The 21,830-nt window shown below is 39.4% G+C and overlaps 2 protein-coding genes across 3 annotated transcripts; both read left to right on the forward strand.

Moving 5' to 3' along the window:
- Nucleotides 1-566: 566 nt before the first annotated feature.
- On the forward strand, nucleotides 567-10,462 carry ralbp1 (ralA binding protein 1). 2 transcript variants are annotated; one of them, XM_034703765.1, is made up of 10 exons: nucleotides 567-695; nucleotides 2,442-2,744; nucleotides 3,911-4,345; nucleotides 4,455-4,804; nucleotides 5,305-5,466; nucleotides 6,579-6,710; nucleotides 6,960-7,070; nucleotides 7,212-7,333; nucleotides 7,435-7,555; nucleotides 8,663-10,462. In XM_034703765.1, the coding sequence occupies exons 2-10, from the start codon at nucleotides 2,495-2,497 to the stop codon at nucleotides 8,969-8,971; spliced, it is 1,992 nt and encodes a 663-aa protein (XP_034559656.1). In that variant the 5' UTR covers nucleotides 567-695; nucleotides 2,442-2,494; the 3' UTR covers nucleotides 8,972-10,462. The 2 variants fall into 2 exon arrangements, with proteins under 2 accessions (XP_034559656.1, XP_034559657.1); XM_034703766.1 differs by lacking the exon at nucleotides 567-695 and adding an exon at nucleotides 1,840-1,981.
- Nucleotides 10,463-11,511: 1,049 nt separating this feature from the next.
- On the forward strand, nucleotides 11,512-20,859 carry rab31 (RAB31, member RAS oncogene family). Its single transcript, XM_034703768.1, has 7 exons — nucleotides 11,512-11,701; nucleotides 12,624-12,703; nucleotides 14,084-14,165; nucleotides 15,773-15,844; nucleotides 16,237-16,343; nucleotides 17,190-17,299; nucleotides 17,916-20,859. The coding sequence occupies exons 1-7, from the start codon at nucleotides 11,666-11,668 to the stop codon at nucleotides 18,011-18,013; spliced, it is 585 nt and encodes a 194-aa protein (XP_034559659.1). The 5' UTR covers nucleotides 11,512-11,665; the 3' UTR covers nucleotides 18,014-20,859.
- The last annotated feature ends 971 nt before the right edge of the window (nucleotides 20,860-21,830 follow it).

Genomic DNA, 21,830 nt, shown 5'->3' on the forward strand with positions numbered 1-21,830 from the left:
AGTGCTCACTGACCGTCTCATGCAAGCGGAGGGGAAAGGGAACGTTTACTGATGCCAATCTCTCACCGCCACACACAAATGCTCTTTGTGATGCCAGTGCTTTTTCAAAAGGCAGCATGGTGCCCTATCAGTGATTCTGTTCCCAATTGGCATGCAACAGACGAATGTACCAGGCTCACAATGAGAGCTTGTTTGTCTTTTTTATAATATTGAATCATGACCTCATTTTGCCATTGCAGCTGTGGGTTGGAGCAGACGGTGCCAACAGAGATCAGAGGACTAATGTGTTTCATATGTCAGAATGACCACCAGTGCGCTGAGTTCAACCACAACCCCTGGGAAAGTACATATGATTCAGAATAGCAAGTGGTTTCAGCAAATTTAGATCATGGATGCTTTTCCAAACTTTGTTTGACAGATTAACTTGTACACAACCTTGTACAACTTCAAACTTGTGGTTAGAGACAAAATGATCCCACAGCCCAAACAATTTACATTAATTTCAGATAATTCTGGGGCAAGAAAACCTACATAGACTATACATTTGTGGTGACAGCCCCAAGCGGCCTCAGCAGCTGCAATGAACTACATTTCCCAGGATGCATTCAGGCTACCGCGCAAGCGCAGACTGGTTTATTTGGTATACAGATATCCGGAAGCTCTACTCCGAAATTGACCGAACGGGATAGTACTTGGTAAAGTTTATTGTCTTTTGTGTTTTGCTTATTGCACGACAGTACAGCTGGTGTTGAATATGCTTTAGAACATGAACTCAAACATGTATCTTATGTAGGCTGTGCCCCGAACAAATAACAGCTTCAACCGTCCAGGAAAGGCTGGCTAATCAGCTAGCTTAGCAGATTGGCAGCTAGCTGAAGTAACGTTAGCATATGGGCCCCTCCATTCAGAGGAAAGCTTCTTCAGGGTTTATATTAAATATGATCAAATATGTTGGACACTCACTTCAGTGATTTAACACCGAGTTGATGAAACGTGAATGATCCGAGTGTGATGTTTGTTCTTGTGGAAACAGAAAACATTGAGGATAATCTGCTCACAGCGACGAAAGATTAACATATCAGACGAACAAACTGGACTTATTATTATATTCTATGTTAAAGATATCAGACAGAATAACACAGTAATGATAGAATAATAACTGAATGATATATAACTGGAGATATTTGAACTGCTGTCAGACTGATAAACATTGTACCTTCAGATAATCTTACATTGACTGAATATTCAGCTTAACATCCTTGTTGCGATTTCCTACATCAGCCTACTTCCTAAAATATGTCCCACCTTGCAGTTCTGTTTACGCTTCCTTTAGCACCTAAAACACATTAAACATATTTAACACAGACTGTCTCACTGTCGATCCAAATATTCTCCTAATCTAGAGCTCATCAAACAAACAAACAAACAAACAATCAAACAAACATGTATTGACATTGTTCAGTGATCAGTGGTCTGCTCTTTCAGTAAGAGGCAGATCACCATAGATGTTATACTTCATAATGCAGAGCACCATCTGCTGGGTGGACATTACTGTTGCAGTGATTCTATTTGTACATTAAAGTAATCAGAAGAGAGATGAAGCAGGAAAGAGCTACAACTCATTGTAATGTTTTTAACCTCACGTGTACAGATGTGTGTGGTTTACGGTAGAATATACCTCTAGATTAAAGGTAACTAAAACCTTGTGTCTTAGATTAAAGTGTTCACGTTGTGTTGTTACTTTTTTCGACTTGGCCTGATGTTTTTTTTTAAACTGTGCATACTAAATTATCTTTCCATGACAGAAGTTTGAATATATACATAAAGATTTATTTCAGTGGGTCACTGTCTCTGAGGCTAATTAACATTAATACAGACATAAACTCCACACGTCTGCTGGTGCTATTCTCAGACCAACCTGATATTTAAACCGGATAAAAATACAAGTTTTTGTTGATAGATAGATAAATAGATATCTCTGGTGAGTTAAAATGACTCCCGTTCAAAGGTTTGCATTCATCAGAAGGACGAATTTAACTTGTTCTATGCTCACATCAGTATGATATAATGAAACTTTGGTCCGTGGTTCTAGAAGTTAACTCAAAAATAAGTATAAAGATTAAGTGAAGCATTCAAATCATTGGACGGGACCTAAACAACAGCAGAAGGACTAAAAAGAAAGGACAGAAAGCCTCTCACACCTCACACACACTCCATAACTATTACAGCCACTTTCCTTCAGGATGCAGACCCTCTCTGTTTAGGACAAGACGTGCCATGTCTAGCTTTGTGACAACTTCCATCAGATTCATTAAAGCTTGAGTTTGTCTGGATGCATCCAAGCAGAAAGTAGAAATGGTGAAGGAATGTGAAACCTTTGCTGTATTTGAGATAATCAAACGCATGGTTGTGTTCCTATCTCACCCTTGTTCGCTCTGCAGGTGTGATGGAGAGGTGATGTGCCAGTCTGAGAAGTGAAGAGGCCACAGCAGCCATGACTGAGTGCTTCCTGCCCCCCAGCAGCAGCCCTGCAGAGCAGCGACGGGCCGAGCACCCAGGGGGTGTGGCGCGCACCCCCAGCTCTGAGGAGATCAGTCCAACTAAATTCCCCGGCTTGTACCGCACCGGGGAACCATCGCCGCCTCACGATGGCCATCACCACGAGCCGCCTGACGCCTACGTGTCGGACGAGGAAAAAGAGCACGGCAAGAAGAAGAACAAGTTCAAGAAGAAGGAGAAAAGGAGTAAGAAACTCTGTTTTAATATTCCGTTCATAGATTATAATCAGCTGGAGCGTGAGCCATGTTAACTTGATCTTTGGTAAAGAATAGATTATAGATTGATTTATAGATTATCATATCTTATTGAAAATGTTAAACGTTACAGAATTAATTTTATACAGAAACGTTAACTCTTAAGTGTTCTTTTGGCTTTCTTACACCGCACTCTACTTCAGTGGCACCTTACATGTCAATAGATCACTTAGTATTAATCCAGCATGTAAATGAGTATAGATTAAATAATGGGCAGAATCTGGAGGCTGTGTTTTGATGAGGATCTTGTGAATTGATTTTTGTCAGTGAAGGTTTATTGATATGTTTTTAAATTATACTTTCAGAGTTCCTTCGGGGCTACGATGCAGGAAAGGCTAATATTGTTTTTTGCTGATGATAGGGAAACGTCTTAACACCTTAAAGTACTCACCAGTATCTAAAAGTATCTCCCTCAGGTCACAAAGCTTTAGCCTTATAGCAGTTAAGGACTAAATACTGCTGTCAGGTTGCTGACTTCAGTACTAAAAGCGGAGTAAAGCTTTTCTCTCTGCTTGGCTGTCGCTGCCTGCAGTGTTGAAAAATGTTCCCGTACTGAAAGCATTTGTCACAGAGCGTCCGTCAGGCTCATTGTCCACTTTGTATCAGCTCTTTCCATGTCTGTATTTAGCTCTTACTCTGGGAGTATAGTGTGAGGGAGGAAGAGATGGACAGTTTCAGAGCACACCCAGAGAGCTTTGTGAAGGTGTGTCTCAGTCAGCGCTGTGATATACTCGGGGAAACCAAGAGTAAGGATAATCAGATGAGACAAAAACTGCAGAGGCCACTTAACTGTCTTTGTGACCATGTTGTAGCTGCTTGAGCCGAGGAGGGAGGTTTTAATTGAGGCAGATCTTGAGAGGAGATGCGTAAGGTGCAGTGGGAGCTATGCTAAATCGGTGGCTGACCTCTTTTCTAATTCCCCGTTTCTCCCCCTCCTTTGCTATCTTCACTCTCTCACACATCTCTCTTCCTGTTTCTTTTTCTCTGCTATTATGATTCTGCCAGAGGAGGCAGAGGATCAGAAAACAGGGGTGTTTTTCTCTCTTCAGATATAACCCATATTTCTGCCTGATCCTACTCTTTCTTTACCTTCACAGCGGAAGGCTACGCAGCCTTCCAGGAGGACAGTTCAGCAGACGAAGCAGAGAGCCCGTCCAAGATGAAGCGCTCCAAGGGAATCCATGTGTTCAAGAAGCCCAGCTTCTCCAAGAAGAAGGAAAAGGACTTTAAAGTGAAGGAGAAGGGCCCCAAGGAGGACAAGGCAAAGGATAAGAAATCAAAGGACCTGACGGCTGCAGACGTGGTCAAGCAGTGGAAGGAAAAGAAGAAGAAGAGTAAGAAACCAACAGCAGAGGCAGAGCCTGTCCCAGTGGAGATCCCCACCTTCAGGCCAATCTTTGGAGCACCTCTGGCTGAAGCAGTCAAGAGGACAGCTCTGTATGATGGGATCCAGCTGCCAGCCATCTTCAGAGAATGTGTGGACTACATTGAAAATTATGGCATGAAGTGTGAAGGCATCTACCGGGTCTCAGGTAAAAAAACCTTTGGTATTATATTAGGAAAATAGGCAAAGAAATGCCAAACCAGAACATGATTTTAGTTTGTCTCTGTGTGCTTGATTGAGCATATTCTTTCTCTCAGGTATGAAGTCAAAGGTGGATGAATTAAAAGCAGCATATGACCGTGAAGAGTGTCCCTGCCTGGAGGAGTACGACCCTCACACCGTCGCCAGCCTTCTGAAGCAGTACCTCCGTGAGCTCCCGGAGAACCTGTTGGGTCGGGATCTGGTCCAGCGCTTTGAAGACGCCTGCGGTCGGCAGGTGGAGGCAGAGAAGGTGACGGAGTTCCAGAGGCTGCTGGCTGAGGTGCCCTCTGAGAGCCATCTTGTTCTGTCCTGGCTTGTCACGCACATGGACCACGTCATCGACAGGGAGGCGGACACGAAAATGAATATTCAGAACATCTCCATTGTCCTCAACCCAACCATACAGGTCAGAGAGGAAGTATAAGGAAAAAGATGATGTGAAGAAGTGAAAACTTTTCAGAGAGCAGCAATTCAACATTGCAGGAAAACTAAAAATCTGCTCAGGCTCAAGTGTACCTAAAAGATAAGAAACATCCCCTCAGCAACCAACCTACTGAGTTTTATTGTATCAAACAGTCAATTCATCTCTCAAACCCTGGCCTAGTTTAGTGAAACTCATTGGTTCCCATAGGGGACGTCTCTGTGGCTGCTCCACTTTCACTTGAGTCTACAGCAGCAATAGCCACAACACTGTTAAATAATCTCTACTTTTGATTAACGAGTGGAGCCCAGGCTCAGTTTAATCAGGCTAAGTAAACATGCTGGAATTTATTTTGTAGAGAAGGATAATTCAGATTTATCCTTCAGTCTAACACATAATGCAGACTCTATCTCATGTGTATCTGTTTGTGCAGAGCTCTACAGCTGCATGCTTTGTGTTCACTGATTTGTTTGTCTTGTGTCTAGATTGGGAACCGTGTTCTCTACATGTTCTTCACACACGTCAAGGAACTGTTCGGAGACGTAGTCCTGAAGCAGGTAGTGCGGCCGCTCCGCTGGTCCAACATGGCAACAATGCCGGCACTGCCAGAGACTGCTGAGAGCATCAAAGAGGAGATTAGACGACAGGTGGGTTCAGTCCCACTACAGACAATTTATCCAATTAAGTCAATGAATTTATGCTTGAATTAATCAATGGACTATTAAAGGGATATCTCTACATTTTGTTAAAATATCTCCTTGCTCTATTTGTTCTTAGAGAGAAAGAGACTCCACCCTAACATGTGTCCTTGATTTTTTTTTTTTTATAAAGATGGCACATAAGACAAACTGCAGTTTCTATAAGAGTCGGTTTTATTTTTTATTTTTTATATATATATATATTTTTGGGCATTTTCACCTTTAATGACAGGACAGCTGAAGAGAGACAGGAAATGTGGATAGAGAGAGGGGGAGGACATGCAGTAGGTGGTCGAGACTTGCAAACTTGCGACCTCTGCAACGAGGGCTTTGGCCTCTGTAAATAGGGCGCGAGCTTAGACCGTTAGGCCAACACCCCAAGAGTTGTTGTTTTAAGAATCAAACAATCTAAATTTGACCAGCTAAGGTGTAAGGTGCTTTTATTTTGGTGGGTTTTTTTCACCTTTGAGAACCTGGTTGGATGTTTTCACTTTACCAACATGAGTATTACTGTCTCTTCACTCAAAAACAACAAATACTTTCATGTTCCAGCCTCAGTTTTTTTTAAGGTTTGTGATATTTTATTAATATCTTTAGCAGAAAACAACCAAACCTTAGTAATGAAGCAAGACTTTATCAAAGAAAGCTGTTTCTACTGATCCAACATTGTTTCGACAGGCACAGCTTTATCGCTGCCTGTTTCTCGGTGTGCTGGATGAAGTTATTTTGTCACAATGAGCCAGAAGTTCCAACAGTTCATTTCTTATGCTAGCACATGCAACAACGATAACAGGAGAACCTGGAGCACACAAAAAAGAACTATGAAATCAGATGTTTGCCCGTTAAAGCCCTTGCCTTTTTCCTCCATTAGTCAAGAAGAACTGCATCTATTTGTATTGAGCTGATTTTCTGCACCTTTAGTTTTAAATGATCATTATTCATCATGGACCACAGGTTTCACTCATAGCTAGATTTAACTTTCATTGTTGCACTCCTTCTGTGTTGTTCTGGAGTGGTAACTACATTTTAACACCTAACAAAAAACTGTGTTTGTGTTGTAGGAGTTCCTGCTGAACTGCCTGCACAGGGACCTGCAAGCAGGGGTGAAGGACTTATCCAAAGAGGAGCGACTCTGGGAAGTTCAGAGAATCCTGACAGCTCTGAAACGCAAACTGAGGGAAGCCAAACGTCAAGTACGTTATGTCTGGATACCATCCATGCTTTTATTTGATTGTGATTCATTAGCTGCTCTTCTTCTGGACAACTCTTGCACTAGTTTTTAATCAGTGGGATAAAAATGATGAACTCCTCGCCTCATTATTGAAAGCAGTACAAAAACAAAGAAACTACGCTTGCTGTAACAACCACTCACTGAAATTAACACCTCTCTGTTATAGTCTGAACTAAGATTGACATTACACCATCCTCCTTCTGCCTCTTAGGAGTGTGAGAGTAAGATAGCTCAGGAGATAGCAAGCCTCTCAAAGGAAGATGTCTCGAAGGAAGAAATGACAGAGAATGAAGAGGAAGTCATCAACCTCCTCTTAGCACAAGTGAGTCATTCAAACACACACAAGTCTTTGGTTTATTAAGACTGTGCTTTGACCAACAAAAAAACATCATCTCCTTTATACTTTCTCTAACTAAGATGCACGTGTCTCACTCTGTGATTCATTTCTGTTCTTAATAATCAGGAAAACGAGATCCTGACAGAGCAGGAGGAGCTGATCTCTCTTGAGCAGGTGCTTCGTAGACAGATTGCCACTGAGAAGGAAGAAATCGACAGACTGCGAGGAGAGATTGCAGACATACAGAGGTAGCAGAAGACTGGAAGTGTTCATATTGTTCATATGTTGTAATAACACATCTATGCATAAACATCAGGTCTCAATTGTGACCATGCATTGTATTTGTCAGCCGGCAGCAGGGTCGCAGCGAGACCGAGGAGTATTCATCAGACAGTGAAAGTGAGAGTGAAGATGAGGAAGAGCTGCAGATGATCCTCGAAGACCTGCAGAAGCAGAACGAGGAATTGGAGGTGAGGAAAATTTCTAGACCTTTATTGTCTCCAATTATAGTCGAGCCGTTTTGTGACCTTTTCATCCAGGGGGCAATGAGCTTTCTGTATCCAAGGGGTCCTCCTTCAACTCATGAAGACATGTTTAAAAAGAAAATGACACAGGTATAGAATAGAGTCGAACGCATGCAGACAGAGTAATGCACAAGAAAAATGTGACACATTTTAAAACTAAATAGAGTGAAATAACTCATTCCTGTTGTTTACATGTGAACTCTGATGATAGATATTATAAAAGTGATGCCGACACGCAGACAGGTGAGAACAGTACTTTAAACAGGAAGTGCACTTAGTTCTGTAGTTGATGTTAAAATAATTTGTATAACAACAGCACTGAACCGGACCACTGTGGATCTCACCAAACTTACCTCAATAGATGTCCAACACTCCTTGAGAAAACCTACCTTTTACCTTTTTGCCTTAATGTAGGATTATTTACGACATTCTCTCAAAGTCATCCCTGATTTCTCCTGGACAAATTAATGAAATGATCTCAAACCTCTTCCCCTCGAGTGTCTAATTGTTTCCACTGAATATCGTCCTGTCATTTTTTAAAGACTCCTTTTTAATCTGTATCTTGGCTTAATTGGAAGACGTTTTTAAGGCTAAGGTTTGAATGAATTAACAAGTGAATAGTAACCAGTTAGTAATAGAATAATAAGTATAGCAGTAAAGCTAGTCATAGTAGACAGTCTGGAGCCTAAATAAGGTAACCGGTTGTGACTTTTGACCTTAAAAACAAACACACATATTCCTTTTTTAATTCTCTTTAAAGTTTTTGATGCTCAGACGAGGTAACATCTCACTGTGGCTGTTCTCTCTTTGACCACATTGTACCTCTTACACACTTCTTTTGTTCTAGAAGTTTGACCGAAGCATGTGGTCCTGAGCATCTCAAAGTATACTCTCGATTTTGTTCATAAAGTCAATTTGCTTATTTTAGATGTGGTTTCCTATCTAATTTGGGACAATGGGTGTGAGCAGTAAAACTAATACTATTGTCTGCAAATGCTGCCAGAGATAGACGACTGGTGTATGAAGCCCTGCTTGTGTTTTCTTTTCCTGCAGAACAAAAACACCCACCTCAACCAGGCCATCCATGAGGAGCAGGAAGCCATCTTAGAGCTCCGCGTCCAGCTTCGCCTCCTGCAGAGTCACAAACTGCAGCAAGAACTGACCGTCCAACCACCGGCCGAGCAGGCCCCGCCCACACAGCCGAGCCCGGAGCCCCGCAGTGAGGAGCAAACCAAACGCATCGTCACCACTCCAGCTGCGAGTGCAGATACCGCTCCTGCTCCTGCGTCTGCCAACGGCAAGGCAGCTAAGGATTCTTCCAAGCCGTCACCGAGCAAAGACAGGAGAGACACCAACATGTGAGAAGTCTGCTCTCAGTGATGTTTTTGGTGGCTCTGTGCTGCTGTTCGTCTCTGCTCAGTTGTCCTGTAGAGTCACTCGTTACTGACTGGAGATTTCACTTTGCTGGAGTTCATTATTGGCAGTCTTGGAAAAATTGGTTATACTATTGTTTTTGTATCAAATATGTTGTTTCCCATCTGCTCATGCAAAACCAAAAATATCCATAGTAGATTATCAGCTATAGTGGACAACTGGCTAACGCTGAGAGACCAAGGGACCATATATTAGAATCTACAGTGCCAAGCCTGTATGAAGGAAGGAGGAGGGGTGGTGTAGAGAAATGAAGGGACTCCCAAAGCAAGAAAGGGGGATAGAGTAAGAGGAGGGTTCCACGCCAGTAAACAAGTTAAAGTGTATTTTTCACTGGTGAAGGCTGGAGGAGAGAGGCCAGACTTAATCTCAGTCCATGTTTCTTATGTCCCTTACCTTGATGCTAATCCGACATGTTAGGATAGAGACCACTGTGCCATAACTGAAGATGCCAGACTGGACGCTTCCCCCCGAGAGAACCACTAACACAAGAAGCTCTTTGAATGATGAAGAATTTATGATTGGTTAACTATATATTATATATTTAAGTAGTATTCTGAAGAATACTGATGACTATCTAGAAATCCATTGATTTTTAATTACAGCTTTTTAGTAATATATGAATATATGTATAAATATATTGTAGATGCTTTCTTTTCTTTGAACAACAGATGCACGTCAAAAGAAACGTTTCAACTCGCTTACTGATCAGTGGAAGAAAACGCAAACGAACAACAAATACATAACAGAAGATATTTGAATCAGTGCATAAAGTAGAAACATCCTGGAGACAGCGAAGGAATCACACTCTGCTCTATAGTGCAATCATCTTCTCTGTTACTCTGACATTCGTCCAGTTTAATGACGGAGTAACAAACCTGTAGTGATGAGTACTGTCGCCAAACGTCTGACATACAGGAGGCTTGATGAGTTGGATTGTGTGTATTTAACTCCTGATGCGTGGAGATGTCGCTCATGGGCTTCAGTTTGAAGTGACATAAGTGTCAATCATTTCATTTCACAACTGATCCATGATACTGCAAAGTGCTGTCATAATTCAGTGATGTTTAAAGCAGAGGCATGGCCTGGCTCACTTACTGTTTCTGTACATTATTGTAAAATCTCAAACATACTGTATTTTCAGCTCTTATGTTTTGTCATATGTTCTTTTTTATTATTAATAACCTGTATGGAGTATGCTCGTGTGACTGCCCCTGCTTTGGTCACGGGCAAATCAAAGCAATCTGGTCTGGACTCATGATTCAACCTGTTATTATTAATCCTGTGACTGAAACAGATAAACGCTAGATTGGGCTCAGAAGCTTCTCATGAGGTTATTTTCATATCGTTCCAAGCTTTTGTAGCTTATCGTTGCAGACAGAATAATGCTGTGAAGAATAAAGTGTCAATCCAAAAAATAAATATGTGAATATCTGTCTTTTTCTGACATACAGCATGAATGTTTTACCTATTTACTCAGCTATGTTGGATGGAAGTGTGATCTATATTTAGTTCTTCCTACTTTCCATTACACATACTCTGAATACTTCTCCCTCTCCCGGCCTAATGAGGCTGTAAATAATGCATCCCCTCCATTTTAAGGAAGTGAAGTGTAACTTTTTGGTTGTGACTTGAAATTAAAGCTTCAGTACCTTAAATAGATAGCGGAGACACCCTTCTCGTTTTTGTCACTTCTTTAACTGGTTTCCGATTTGGAAAGTAGTCGCATCAAGTAGGACGAAAACCAATAGAAAGAGACAGGATATATGGGAAAGTTTCAAAATCAAAGTACCCCCCTACTTGGTGTTTTTCTTTTTTAGGTCGGATCAATTAAATGCAAAAAAAATATTTAATTTATGTACATTGGGTGGGATAAAATGTTGAAATTAAAATATATGGTATTGTAATAGAATATTTTCTGTTAGATAATAGGCCATAATAAAAAAATATGGCACTTCCCTTCCAATATGACTCACTCACAATAATACTCAATAATACCGGCAATGTATGGACACTGTCTTGTATCATATCAATTTGTGTTGCATTGTATCATATGATCGCAGAGTATCATATGGTATTCATGAGTTACCCTGCGATTCCCATCCGTAGTGTAAATACAAGCAATATTTTGTGAAACACAACAAGTTTGGAAGCCAATATTGGTAAAATACACACATCTTTACAGGAAAGCTTTTATTGTGTCATTTCGTTTAATTTTAACTTTGATTTTATGTCTGTTTTATAAGTCTGTATGCTTTTACGTTTTTTTATCGCTTCATTATGCTTAACATTTCTACTTGTTTTATTGCCCATTATGAAGCATTTTGTTACATGTATTGAAAAGTGCTATATAAATAAAGTATTATGATTATGATTATGAATACATAGTCATTTGGAACATGTAATTTGGTCATCTGAACATTATTTTGAAGGTACCCACAGGAAGTAGTATGTATCTGGTGTCTCACTTCACAGTGGTGTGAAGGAGATGGTCAGATCCTGTCTGTCTCAGGGGCTGGGTTTCTCTTTTACCCAACAAGAGGAAAAATTGTTTCAAGCATGACGAGGCAAAGACACTGAAAGAACAGAGACAAATAATGATATAAAAAACTTTCTGAACTCACAATGGCCATAAGGGAGCTCAAAGTTTGTCTTTTAGGGGTAAGTGGCAGATGTTTTTGTTTATCCTTTTTGGGGGAAAATTCCATCAGTGTGCTGCGTTCAGGGACGAACCAACAACTACATTTTGACGTACAGTTACAACTGCAGTGTTTAGTAAAAACCGGCTTCTTTCTGACTTTATCGCGTCGCTTTTCGTCTAAAACTTGATTTATTTATTTTTTACTGTTAAATAGAGTTAAGTGAAAAAACAGTGGGCCGGTGGGCGCAGCAGCCTTATACCCCTGATTCACCGTCGTGTTTGTCTCTAATATCCTTATTATTGAATCTTTACTGAACTACAATTCGTCGTTTTGTGCCTTAACTTCTCCGATAGTTTATTATTAATTACATCATCATCACATCAAGTTAGTTTTCCTGCTGCGTAAGCAAAACGCCGACGGTACCAGGGATGGTCTGAGGCGTATGGTCTGCAAAAATGTCCTTTTTTTTTACTGAAGTAAAGGGGAACTATACAAACTTTTTATGACCTCTTACATCTGCCAGGCTTGTGCATTCCGCCTGAGGCAACTGACATGCTTACCAAGCATTTCTCACCACAAAATGAGGCTGACTGATGGCTGTTCTTATGTCTCAATCTTTTGTTACCCCTTTGGTTTGATGTCATTATCCTATTCATCAAAGGCAGGGGCAGAGTTGTCATTAAGCCAGGGTAAACAACATGTCATGATGGCCATTAAAAGCCTGTGTTATGTTGTTATTTGTGTTGTGTAAGTATGTTGTCTTGCACTAACAGAGTTAAAATTCAGAGCTAGTTGTAGACTTTCTGCACTAACAGGAACCTATTTGTTGGGGTGAGCGTGTGACCAGATAGTTGCCTAATCAATAGTGATCAATAGTGTCTCTGTGTCTGTGTGTTTGTGTTCATAGGGCTGTGGCTAATGATTCATTTTTCTCCTTTCAGGACACTGGAGTAGGGAAATCTAGCATTGTTTGCAGATTTGTCCAGGATCATTTTGACCACAACATAAGTCCCACAATAGGGTAAGAGCATTGATGTGCCAATCACAAAAGATATTGGGAAAGCAAAAGACACATCAACCAAACAAAAGAGACATTATTATAGTTTTTTTAAGCCCCAGATGTCATCACTTAGTTTGTCCAGCAGAGTCTGCTCTTGATGTTTTACAGTACTCTAAGCACTATCTGCAGCTCATGTAGTACAGCATCAAAACTGTGCAGACAGTCATCCATACAAGAAATGGTTTGACAATGTATGATATTCTTGAATAAAGTTACCTGAGAGCACCCGTCTGAGTATCCATTATATTGGTAATGGTGATTATTCCTTACTAAAAAGGGTTTATCTGTTTTCAAAATCTCATATTGGTCAGTTTCTTTTTTACCTCATGGTTAAATAACCACGTTGGTATCAGCAAAACTACATCAGAAAGCACCCCAGTGAATTAATGTGTAATCTGATCACGTTTGTATAGTCATGGTTTGATTCCCGATGAAGTAGTAGGGTAGCTGTACAACCAAGCAGGGACATTCGGCCGCGAGGATTGAAGCCAATGCGGACGTGTTAAAACTTGCAGTTCCTCGAGTGTCCGTTTGAGGCTGGCTGCGGAAGTACCTGAAACCACATACACAACAAAATAAAAAAGCCGATCTTTGCAGCAGAAATAAACATGTTTACAGCCTGGTTAAAAAAAATGAGTGTAGTCTGGATAGCTAATTTCTCGATCGGCTCACACTGTACGGGGGGTGAGTATTGTCATAATGCGGCAATTTCGAAGATATAAAGATTACAAGTTTTTCCATTATGAGAGGCACATCTGACTTGACTGACAGGCGGGAACACTGTAGCCGTTGGCTAGGAGGCTCAAAGCCCGCCTCATTACCTCACACTAGCTTGACAGATGTTAGGTTGACTTCAGCATTTCCAATATGGCTCCCACCGACGATTGGCTTCAAAACAGCGCTTCAGAAACAGATGGGTGACATCACGGATACTATGTCCATTCTTAACACAGTATATGTGTAAAACCCTATAATATTATTACATGGTAGGAAATTGACAACTTTACCATTTACATTGTTTTATCTATGGTATTGAATGTCACCAAACACATAATGATTTAAAGGAGCTTTCCATTATCATCCCCTAACTGTATTACCTGAAGCAGTGGTATTTTCTCAGACGGTTATCATGCTGATATTAGTTCCCTACGCTGCATCTAAAGTTGTGTGTGGCTGCTTCATGCTTGATGTATTTTTTATCTTTTGGCCTCTGACCCAGCACTGCGTTAGTGTTTGGTGTCAGGTTATTTCTGCCCTGCTGAATTCAACTCATATGTTTCCTGTTCTTTTTTTAAATCCCTCTGAGAAACCTTGTTTTGAAATGCTCTCTCTCATCCTCAGAGCATCATTCCTCACTAAAACAGTGCCATGTGGAAGTGAACTACACAAATTTCTGATCTGGGATACAGCCGGACAGGAGAGGGTGAGTGAACCATGACAGAAATTCCTCATTTGCTGATGCTGTTATTTTCTGTTACATTTTGCGTCAGAAAGCTAACAGTGACACAATCATTTCTCTGTCAGTGGTTTGTAAAACTAGACCAAATATATTGTCAACTTGTGTGTGAAAATGATAATATAAGCCCCAGTTGATCGAGTTTAAGTCTCTATTGAACTTTATAACAGAACATCATTATTCTAGGTAAACACCTGTTGACATGTAACACAGTCCAGATTTTAATACTGCTCTACCACAAAATAGTTTGGAGGTTTATTTAGGAAAAAATTGTGGCTACATAACAACATCTCGTATTTGATAGGGACAATGCAAATGACAGTACAACATCTGCCTGCTACAAACAAGCTGTATTGACTGATGGATTGAATATAGGGATTATAGCGAGTTTTCATTGCTAGTTTCCACCTCCTGTCAATAGTTCAGCTTTTATTTTATTTATTTATTTATTTATTTATTATTCTTTTTTTTTTTATGACTCAAGTTTTATTGGATTTTGAATTTTTAACAGCACATATCCACAACATACAGGATAAAATAGTGCCAGGCCGAAGAGTGAAAAAAAAAGAAAAATCACAATAAAATGTGGGACTTTGACCAGCATGATAAGATAAGATAAGATAAGATATTACTTTATTGAAAAATAAAGTAGAAAAATGATAAGAAACAAACAGACAAATAGACAAAATAACAAACAGGGAAGAAAAATACTGTATCAGACAATAAAGAAAAAATTAAAATAATAAAATAATGCTAGTTCGGCTTTTACTAAATTAAAAGAAAAATCTAATATATTAAGATGACATAGAATAACATGCACACAGTAACATTTGTGGTGAAAGAAGAAGAGAGGAGCAAAAGGTAAATATAAAGACACTGAAGTTTCTGACCACTAGTGTTGCCAAGGAGCAATGTTTGGCTATTGTTGTTGTTGCATGTGTTGCCATATGTACATGGATGATGTGGTACATATTTCTGCTGACGACAGTAGAGTTATGTATACCATCAGTTCAGGGTTTGTGGTGATGTGCTATAAAGGTACGACTAAGTAAGAGGCAATTATGCCTTTATTTCAGTAAAGAGAGCTTTCTTCAGGAAAGTAATGCATCCTGCGTTAGAGCCCCAAGGATTCAGATACTCTATATGATTTTTGGATGTAATGTAAACAACACGGCAACCTAAGCTACTAAAACTACATTTGGATACAGTTTGTACATTTTATTTTAGAGGGCTCCATGAGAACAGTAAGTGCTGGAGTAACCTTTACAGTGTGTTGAGTTGAAGCTCGTTGGAAAGTGACTTTTTCCATCAGCCAGTCATCACTGAAGAATGTATGGAATACTCCACTCACAGCACTGTTCACTGTTTCAGTCATTTTATGGATTAATACAACATTTCTAATAGTAAATGTTACAGATTATAGATTTTGTACAAATTAAAACGCCATAGACTGTTTTTGAAATTATCTTTCTAATGCACTTTTCACAAAACAATGTTGATTCATGCAATTAAGACTTGATGTGATGATTTGTTTTATCATGCTAACTACTCTGAATATGTTTTCTTTGTTGTAGTTTCACTCATTAGCTCCTATGTACTACAGAGGATCGGCAGCTGCTGTCATAGTCTATGACATAACTAAACTGGTAAGAATACAAGAGCACTATTTGTCTTTTTATGAGTGAAAAAAAAGAAACCCTTTTTGCCTCTCTTCACCGGAGCTCACAATGCCCCTCACCCTTCCCTGTACCATTAGAGCGGCTGTTATGTTCAGTAAATCCCTGGTGTGTTTAATGTGTGTAACTGAAGAAGCTGGTTGCATGATGTAAAATTCAATTACTTTTCCATCACCCCTGGATGCCTTGCTTCAACAACCTACAAATGTCATTCTTTCCTGGCCTGCTAATGGAAACTTGTCTGAAAAACACCTCCTAATGCGATGAATAATATGTGACACAAGTTGTAGAAAATGTAGCTTGTAGGATCACAAAGAAGCTCTCCCTGTGTGAACGATGGGCTGTGTGCTCTTTTTGTTCAGGACTCTTTCCAGACACTGAAGAAGTGGGTGAAGGAGCTGAAGGAACACGGTCCAGAGGACATCGTTGTAGCCATAGCAGGGAACAAGAATGATTTAGGAGACATCAGGTGAGCTAAAGGTTCTTATGTAAGACTGCTTCAATATTATGGTGAGTATGTTCATGAGATGGTGACTGGTGACTTCAGCAGATAGTGTCCTTTTTTGTCTCTTAATCCTTTGCCCCCTTAAACAGTCTGCCAGCTCAAATATGACTCTCTTCAATTCCATCTTATGTAACTTTCTGTTTGGCGAAGTTGTCTCTTGGCTTTGAACAAGACAAAAAAGTAACCTTTTTGTCATACATGTGCAGCTCCTGTCCCAGAAAACTATGCCTCAATGATTGTTATCAATATTTTTAGAGCATCTGTATGGCGTTTGAAAGCAACCTGTTGCTCACCTGCGGCCCAGAACAATGACTTCTCCACACTCTTGAGAGATAGACATTAGAAAAATATGATACACAACTTTTAAAAAACGGCATGTTTTTCCTTTTTTAGACTGCAGGAAAGCTGAGCAGCACCTCCAAAGCCTTGTTAAATAAGTGCTTTTTGTTTGAATGATGTCCTTGCTGGCCACCGTAACTTCTCCGTCTGTTTGTTTAATCCAAAACAAATCTGCGGCTTTGGAGACAGGTTTTTGTTTAGACATTCTTTGTCTCTGCATTGCTTGTTGAAAGGTGAAACCACATTAATACGAAGCAGGGAAACATTAAAGTTTGTTTAAAGAAGCTTTATGAAGAATGACGGCTCCTCCTCTATTTATAATCTTCTCCTTCATCTCCCAGAGCAAACCTGTTTTCAGATGGAATGGATGAAATTCATACATGAAAATGTTAAATTCTTCATGCCATCCTTCTTAACTGTGGATCTCTTCCACACTTACATAAGCGTTGTTTTTTTTTTCTCTTTTCACAGGGAAGTTCCAATGAAGGAAGCGAAGGAGTTTGCTGAATCGATCGCCGCCATTTTCATTGAGACTAGTGCCAGAAATGCTGTCAATGTAGAGGAGCTCTTTCAGAAAATCAGTACGTTTCTATCTTATGGATGTTCTGTCATCTGTGCTGCATTGCTTTGAAAGTCAGCAGTAAAGATAAGATAGATTAGAGAAGCCTTTAAGTGTTCTGCCTTTTGTTATTCATGCTCCAATATCTTCCTGATAAAATAAACACGTGTACACTGTTTAATGTGTGCCATGCTTTCCAAAAAAGATTGACCGTGTAGGTTGAAGTCATTCTTTCATATGCACACTAAATATGACTCATTTTGTGCTCACACTTTGGTCAATTTGCGCAAAATATTTTCCTCTTTCAGTCTGTTTTTTCACCAAAGTGTGGGGCAGAAAGAAATCTTAGATCCCAGATTTATTTTTTTAAAAATTACCGTTAAGGAATATACATATTTGATTTGCATGACCTTTTATAGTTTGCATGTTTTATTTAAATATTAAGAACTGCATCAAAGAAAGGAGTGGCCCTGGCGCTGATTTGCCTATCAAATATATATTGTTTTTATATTATTGCTGTTAATAATTGTAGTCCATCAGGATGCACGGCTACATACACAGCAGCACTGAAAACGATACATACCCTATTATTTTTCAAAAAGCTATGGAGACTTTGTGACCCAGTTCTTTGTGTTCAGGCAAACAGATTCCCCCCCTGGAGAACCCTGAGGTGGAGAGCAACGAGTCCTTCAAACTCACCCGGCAGCCCGCTCCATCCACCAGGAGATGCTGCTAGTACCAACAGTGCCTGATGAGATCACCTCCTCTGGCACCAGGGACCCCACCAGCGCAGCACACCGTCCACAGTGTCTCACTCCAGGGAAAGACCAGACAGTGGACAGACAGAGGTCAGCTTGCACATGTGGTCAACTGCAAAAAGAAAGAGTAAAAAGTACCATGAGTATTATATGTAGCATTGCACATTTATTGCATTGCAGTGAACTCACATCAGGTCTGAAGCCTCCAGTTTGTCCCCATCAGGTGGTGTTTTTGCTGAATTACAGTAGGACTTCTGTCTGTGCAGTATGCAACATAACTCATCACAAAGAGTTGTTTTTTATTCCATTTAACATTGCAACTTTAAAACTTCGCATATACTAATAACAAGTGATCCAGCCATTGTGCTTTTTTGAAGCCGAGCGTTGATGTAGACACATGATCATTGCACTGCAGCTCTTAAATGGCAGACATTAACAGCTGTTTTTTGATTACTTTTTATCAAGGAAGTGCTTCACATGGATCTTTTTTATGTACATGTATGTATCATCTTTGTATAGAATATTATTAGAATATTTCTTAATACATTGTGGCTTCAACTCTAGACAAGAATTCAGTTCTGCCACTCACAAGCAGCACCTTTACATTCCACTGCGTCATGTGTTTTCACACACATTTGCTGTATAAAGGTTGAACTGTAGTGCTGAAGGATACGTAACAGGGGGGCTTAAATCACAATTATAGCATGACTTCCCCTGTGACCAATACTAGAGATGTTTACATAGTGTTTTGTTAGAGATGTTTTTCTACATGCTGAAAAGTAGTGTCTGGGATTTCATGACAGAATGAGTTAGTAAAACTGCCAAACACGAGTTTTACATGATTTTACATATGTACTGTTGAGAAGAGAAAATACCTGCAAGTGTTCCACTAAAGACTGGACTGAGGCCTGATCAGATGGTATGCTGATTCTGCAGTAAGAAGTGTTTTTTTCCAGTTTACAGCAATTTGCACGCTACTCTTTGGCCCTGGCTGATTCTTATTTAGCAGGACATGGAGACGGTTAATATCTCAGAGTGATCAAAACTAAACTTAGAGGGTAAATTTGCCCTTTAGCATTTCTGTTCTCTTTTTGTTTGTTTAGTACTTTCCCAATGGAATCAGAGTTAGTCTTAAGTCTGATGATAAAAAAAACTTTCATTTGTCCTTGTTTTGAATGATGGGCTTCGGGTTAAAGGCAATGTGACATGCCTTATGTTTTGCAACCTGCAAATGGTGATGTGTCTGATTATTTTGAGTTGAATAAGATTTGTCTTGTGTTTACTGAACCAACTCTGAGGAAATCTATTCAAATTAAGCCCTAAATCAATAAACTGTATCTAACCAAAAATGAAATAAACAAGTAAAGAAACCCTCGCCAAGTTATATAACCTAATACAAGACTTATTTTGTGCCATTGGATTTGACCACTTAAGAGTTTTATAACAGTACTTTTGGATTATTTTCAAAACAGTACTATTTTGATTGTTTATAACATTTACATGACTCCTCTACAGTAGGGGTTCCCAAACTTTTTCTGTGACCCCCAAAATAACAGTGCCAGAGACTGGAGACCCCCACTCTCCTGATGTGGTTAAATGTTGCTCACAGAACTAGTAGGCCAATCCAAAAACCTACAGATATCTTTGTAATTTAAAGAAGGCTATAGCAGGATACTTTCCTTAGGGATCATGTGGCAACAAAGTAAAGAAGAAAAATGATGACGTTTTATATTTACATTGTTCTATCTAAAATTTTGCAACAGATGCTGTATATGTTCTTACAACAAAGGGTAAAATATGCAATTTTAGATCATTCTAAGTTTTTATTGATTTTTGAAAGGCATATTGTGACCCCAAATTAGTGTCTCATGACCCCCCAAGGGGCCCCGACCCCCACTTTGGGAACCACTGCTTTACAGCATTTTTATTGAAACAATGAAATGAACATGAGAGCTGACTTCAGTCGATGCTTATCTGTGTAATAGTAGCTCAAAAGAAAATGTTTACGCAGTTCATGTGAAGTCATTTTAAAAAATGTTGAAAATGTTTTTGGACAACAGGTATCACAGAATATTGGTTTAAATTATCTTTATTCAATGCAATTACAGTCTCCTTTTAACAGGTTGCACTGTTTTCTCACTTAAAAAGTTGCACAAATACCCAAAGCCCTCATGGAAAAGTAGTTCCAGTTAAAGTGGCCTTGTTTATCCAAAAACAGACAGTACACCCACCAGTAAGTGATATAACCCAACTTACTCTGAATCCTGAGTTTCAGTGGCTAAATGTGTATCACATGTAATCACTAAGGATATTTTACATAAAGCAAATGACAGACATATGACCACCATCTTCTGCTCAAATGTAGCTCTGTGACTGGGGCTGGATTTAAAAGCTGAAACTGAATTAAGAGCTGCTCACTGGGTCAATTGTGCAGTAGGTCACATATTCATGCAGTAGGTAAACTTAAATTAAACCCAGATTGGGCAAAATATGACCGGTATAGAAGACAATGATGACAAATCATGCTAGGAATGTCATGTGGACATGCAGTAGTTATGAGATGAAGTGTTTTTATGTTTCCCCACTGAAGTGCCTTTTTATATTTTTCTAAAGCAATGTAAGACATAACCTAACAGCTCAAATTGCTGGTTTAATAAGTGAATTACTGACTCGTTCAGCACAGACTAGTTGTATGCATTAAAAAACTTTGAAATGATCTGAAGCCATTCATATACTGTGTGCATAAGTCATGCTTCCCTGTATCCTCTGTAGGTCAGATTAACTTTTGTATATTAATCCATGTAATAAAGAACTGATTATTCTACCCTCTGTGTTGCTTTTGTGTTACCTTCCTCTGCTGTTGATAAAAAGTGTGTTTTGAAATCTTAAAGACTTCAGAGCACACGTCTTTCTGATTTAATGTTTAAAGTTTTGTCGATAGAAACCAGATGAACTAGAAAAAATAACAAGAAAAGGTCATATCTTGGGGACTTGGATTAACCTCCTGACATAACGAGAACATGGTATGCATCTCAACTGAACCACACTGACACTTCAGAAACCTGAACTCTGAGTGAAAATAACACTGTTTGGTTGCACAGGATAGAGGGAGCTTTATTCCAGTCCTTACAAACCAAATAAAGTGGGAACCATGCGCCCTCTTTATTGAAATTCGAAGTATTTACTCTCTTAACTTTTAATCCTGTTAAACAAAAGTGTTATTATTTGTCTATGACTTTATCTTCATTTCAAAAGAGGAGACACCTGATACAATAAAAAAATATTTTTCCAGTTGTAATGATTTTATTTTTGTGCACAAATATTATGATGAATGTTTTGTGGCCTGTCAAAATAAAAAGCTGTAAACGGCACGAGTGTAGCATTTCAGCCCTGCTCAGTTCACAGCAGTGGATTACACCATCAGCAGCTTACAGTTGGGGGGTTGTCTTCACTTCTTGTCACGGAGATGGATTTAAACCATAGCCACAGTTGTCAATGGTCGTTCAGAGAGTTAAGGACGGTATTTATGGTTAAAAATGAGCAAACACTATGAAAAATCTGAATTTTACTCCATAATCATGTTAGAATTCACGGCTGGAATCCGGACAAATCTGGAAGTGATCCCACAGTTTGATCTGCTGTGGCACTCAGAACTTGAACACAGTATGTTTGTTAAAAAGTAAAATTTAAACCCCTTCAAAATCTAATAAACTTAGAATGATTTTATTTCTCATTTTATTAGATTGCTCCAGAGAGTCACTCATCCAAATGTACTTCAACAAAATGAGGTCATAA

This window comes from Notolabrus celidotus, chromosome 15, assembly GCF_009762535.1.
Source record: "Notolabrus celidotus isolate fNotCel1 chromosome 15, fNotCel1.pri, whole genome shotgun sequence".
In the NCBI taxonomy this organism is placed as follows: domain Eukaryota; kingdom Metazoa; phylum Chordata; class Actinopteri; order Labriformes; family Labridae; genus Notolabrus; species Notolabrus celidotus.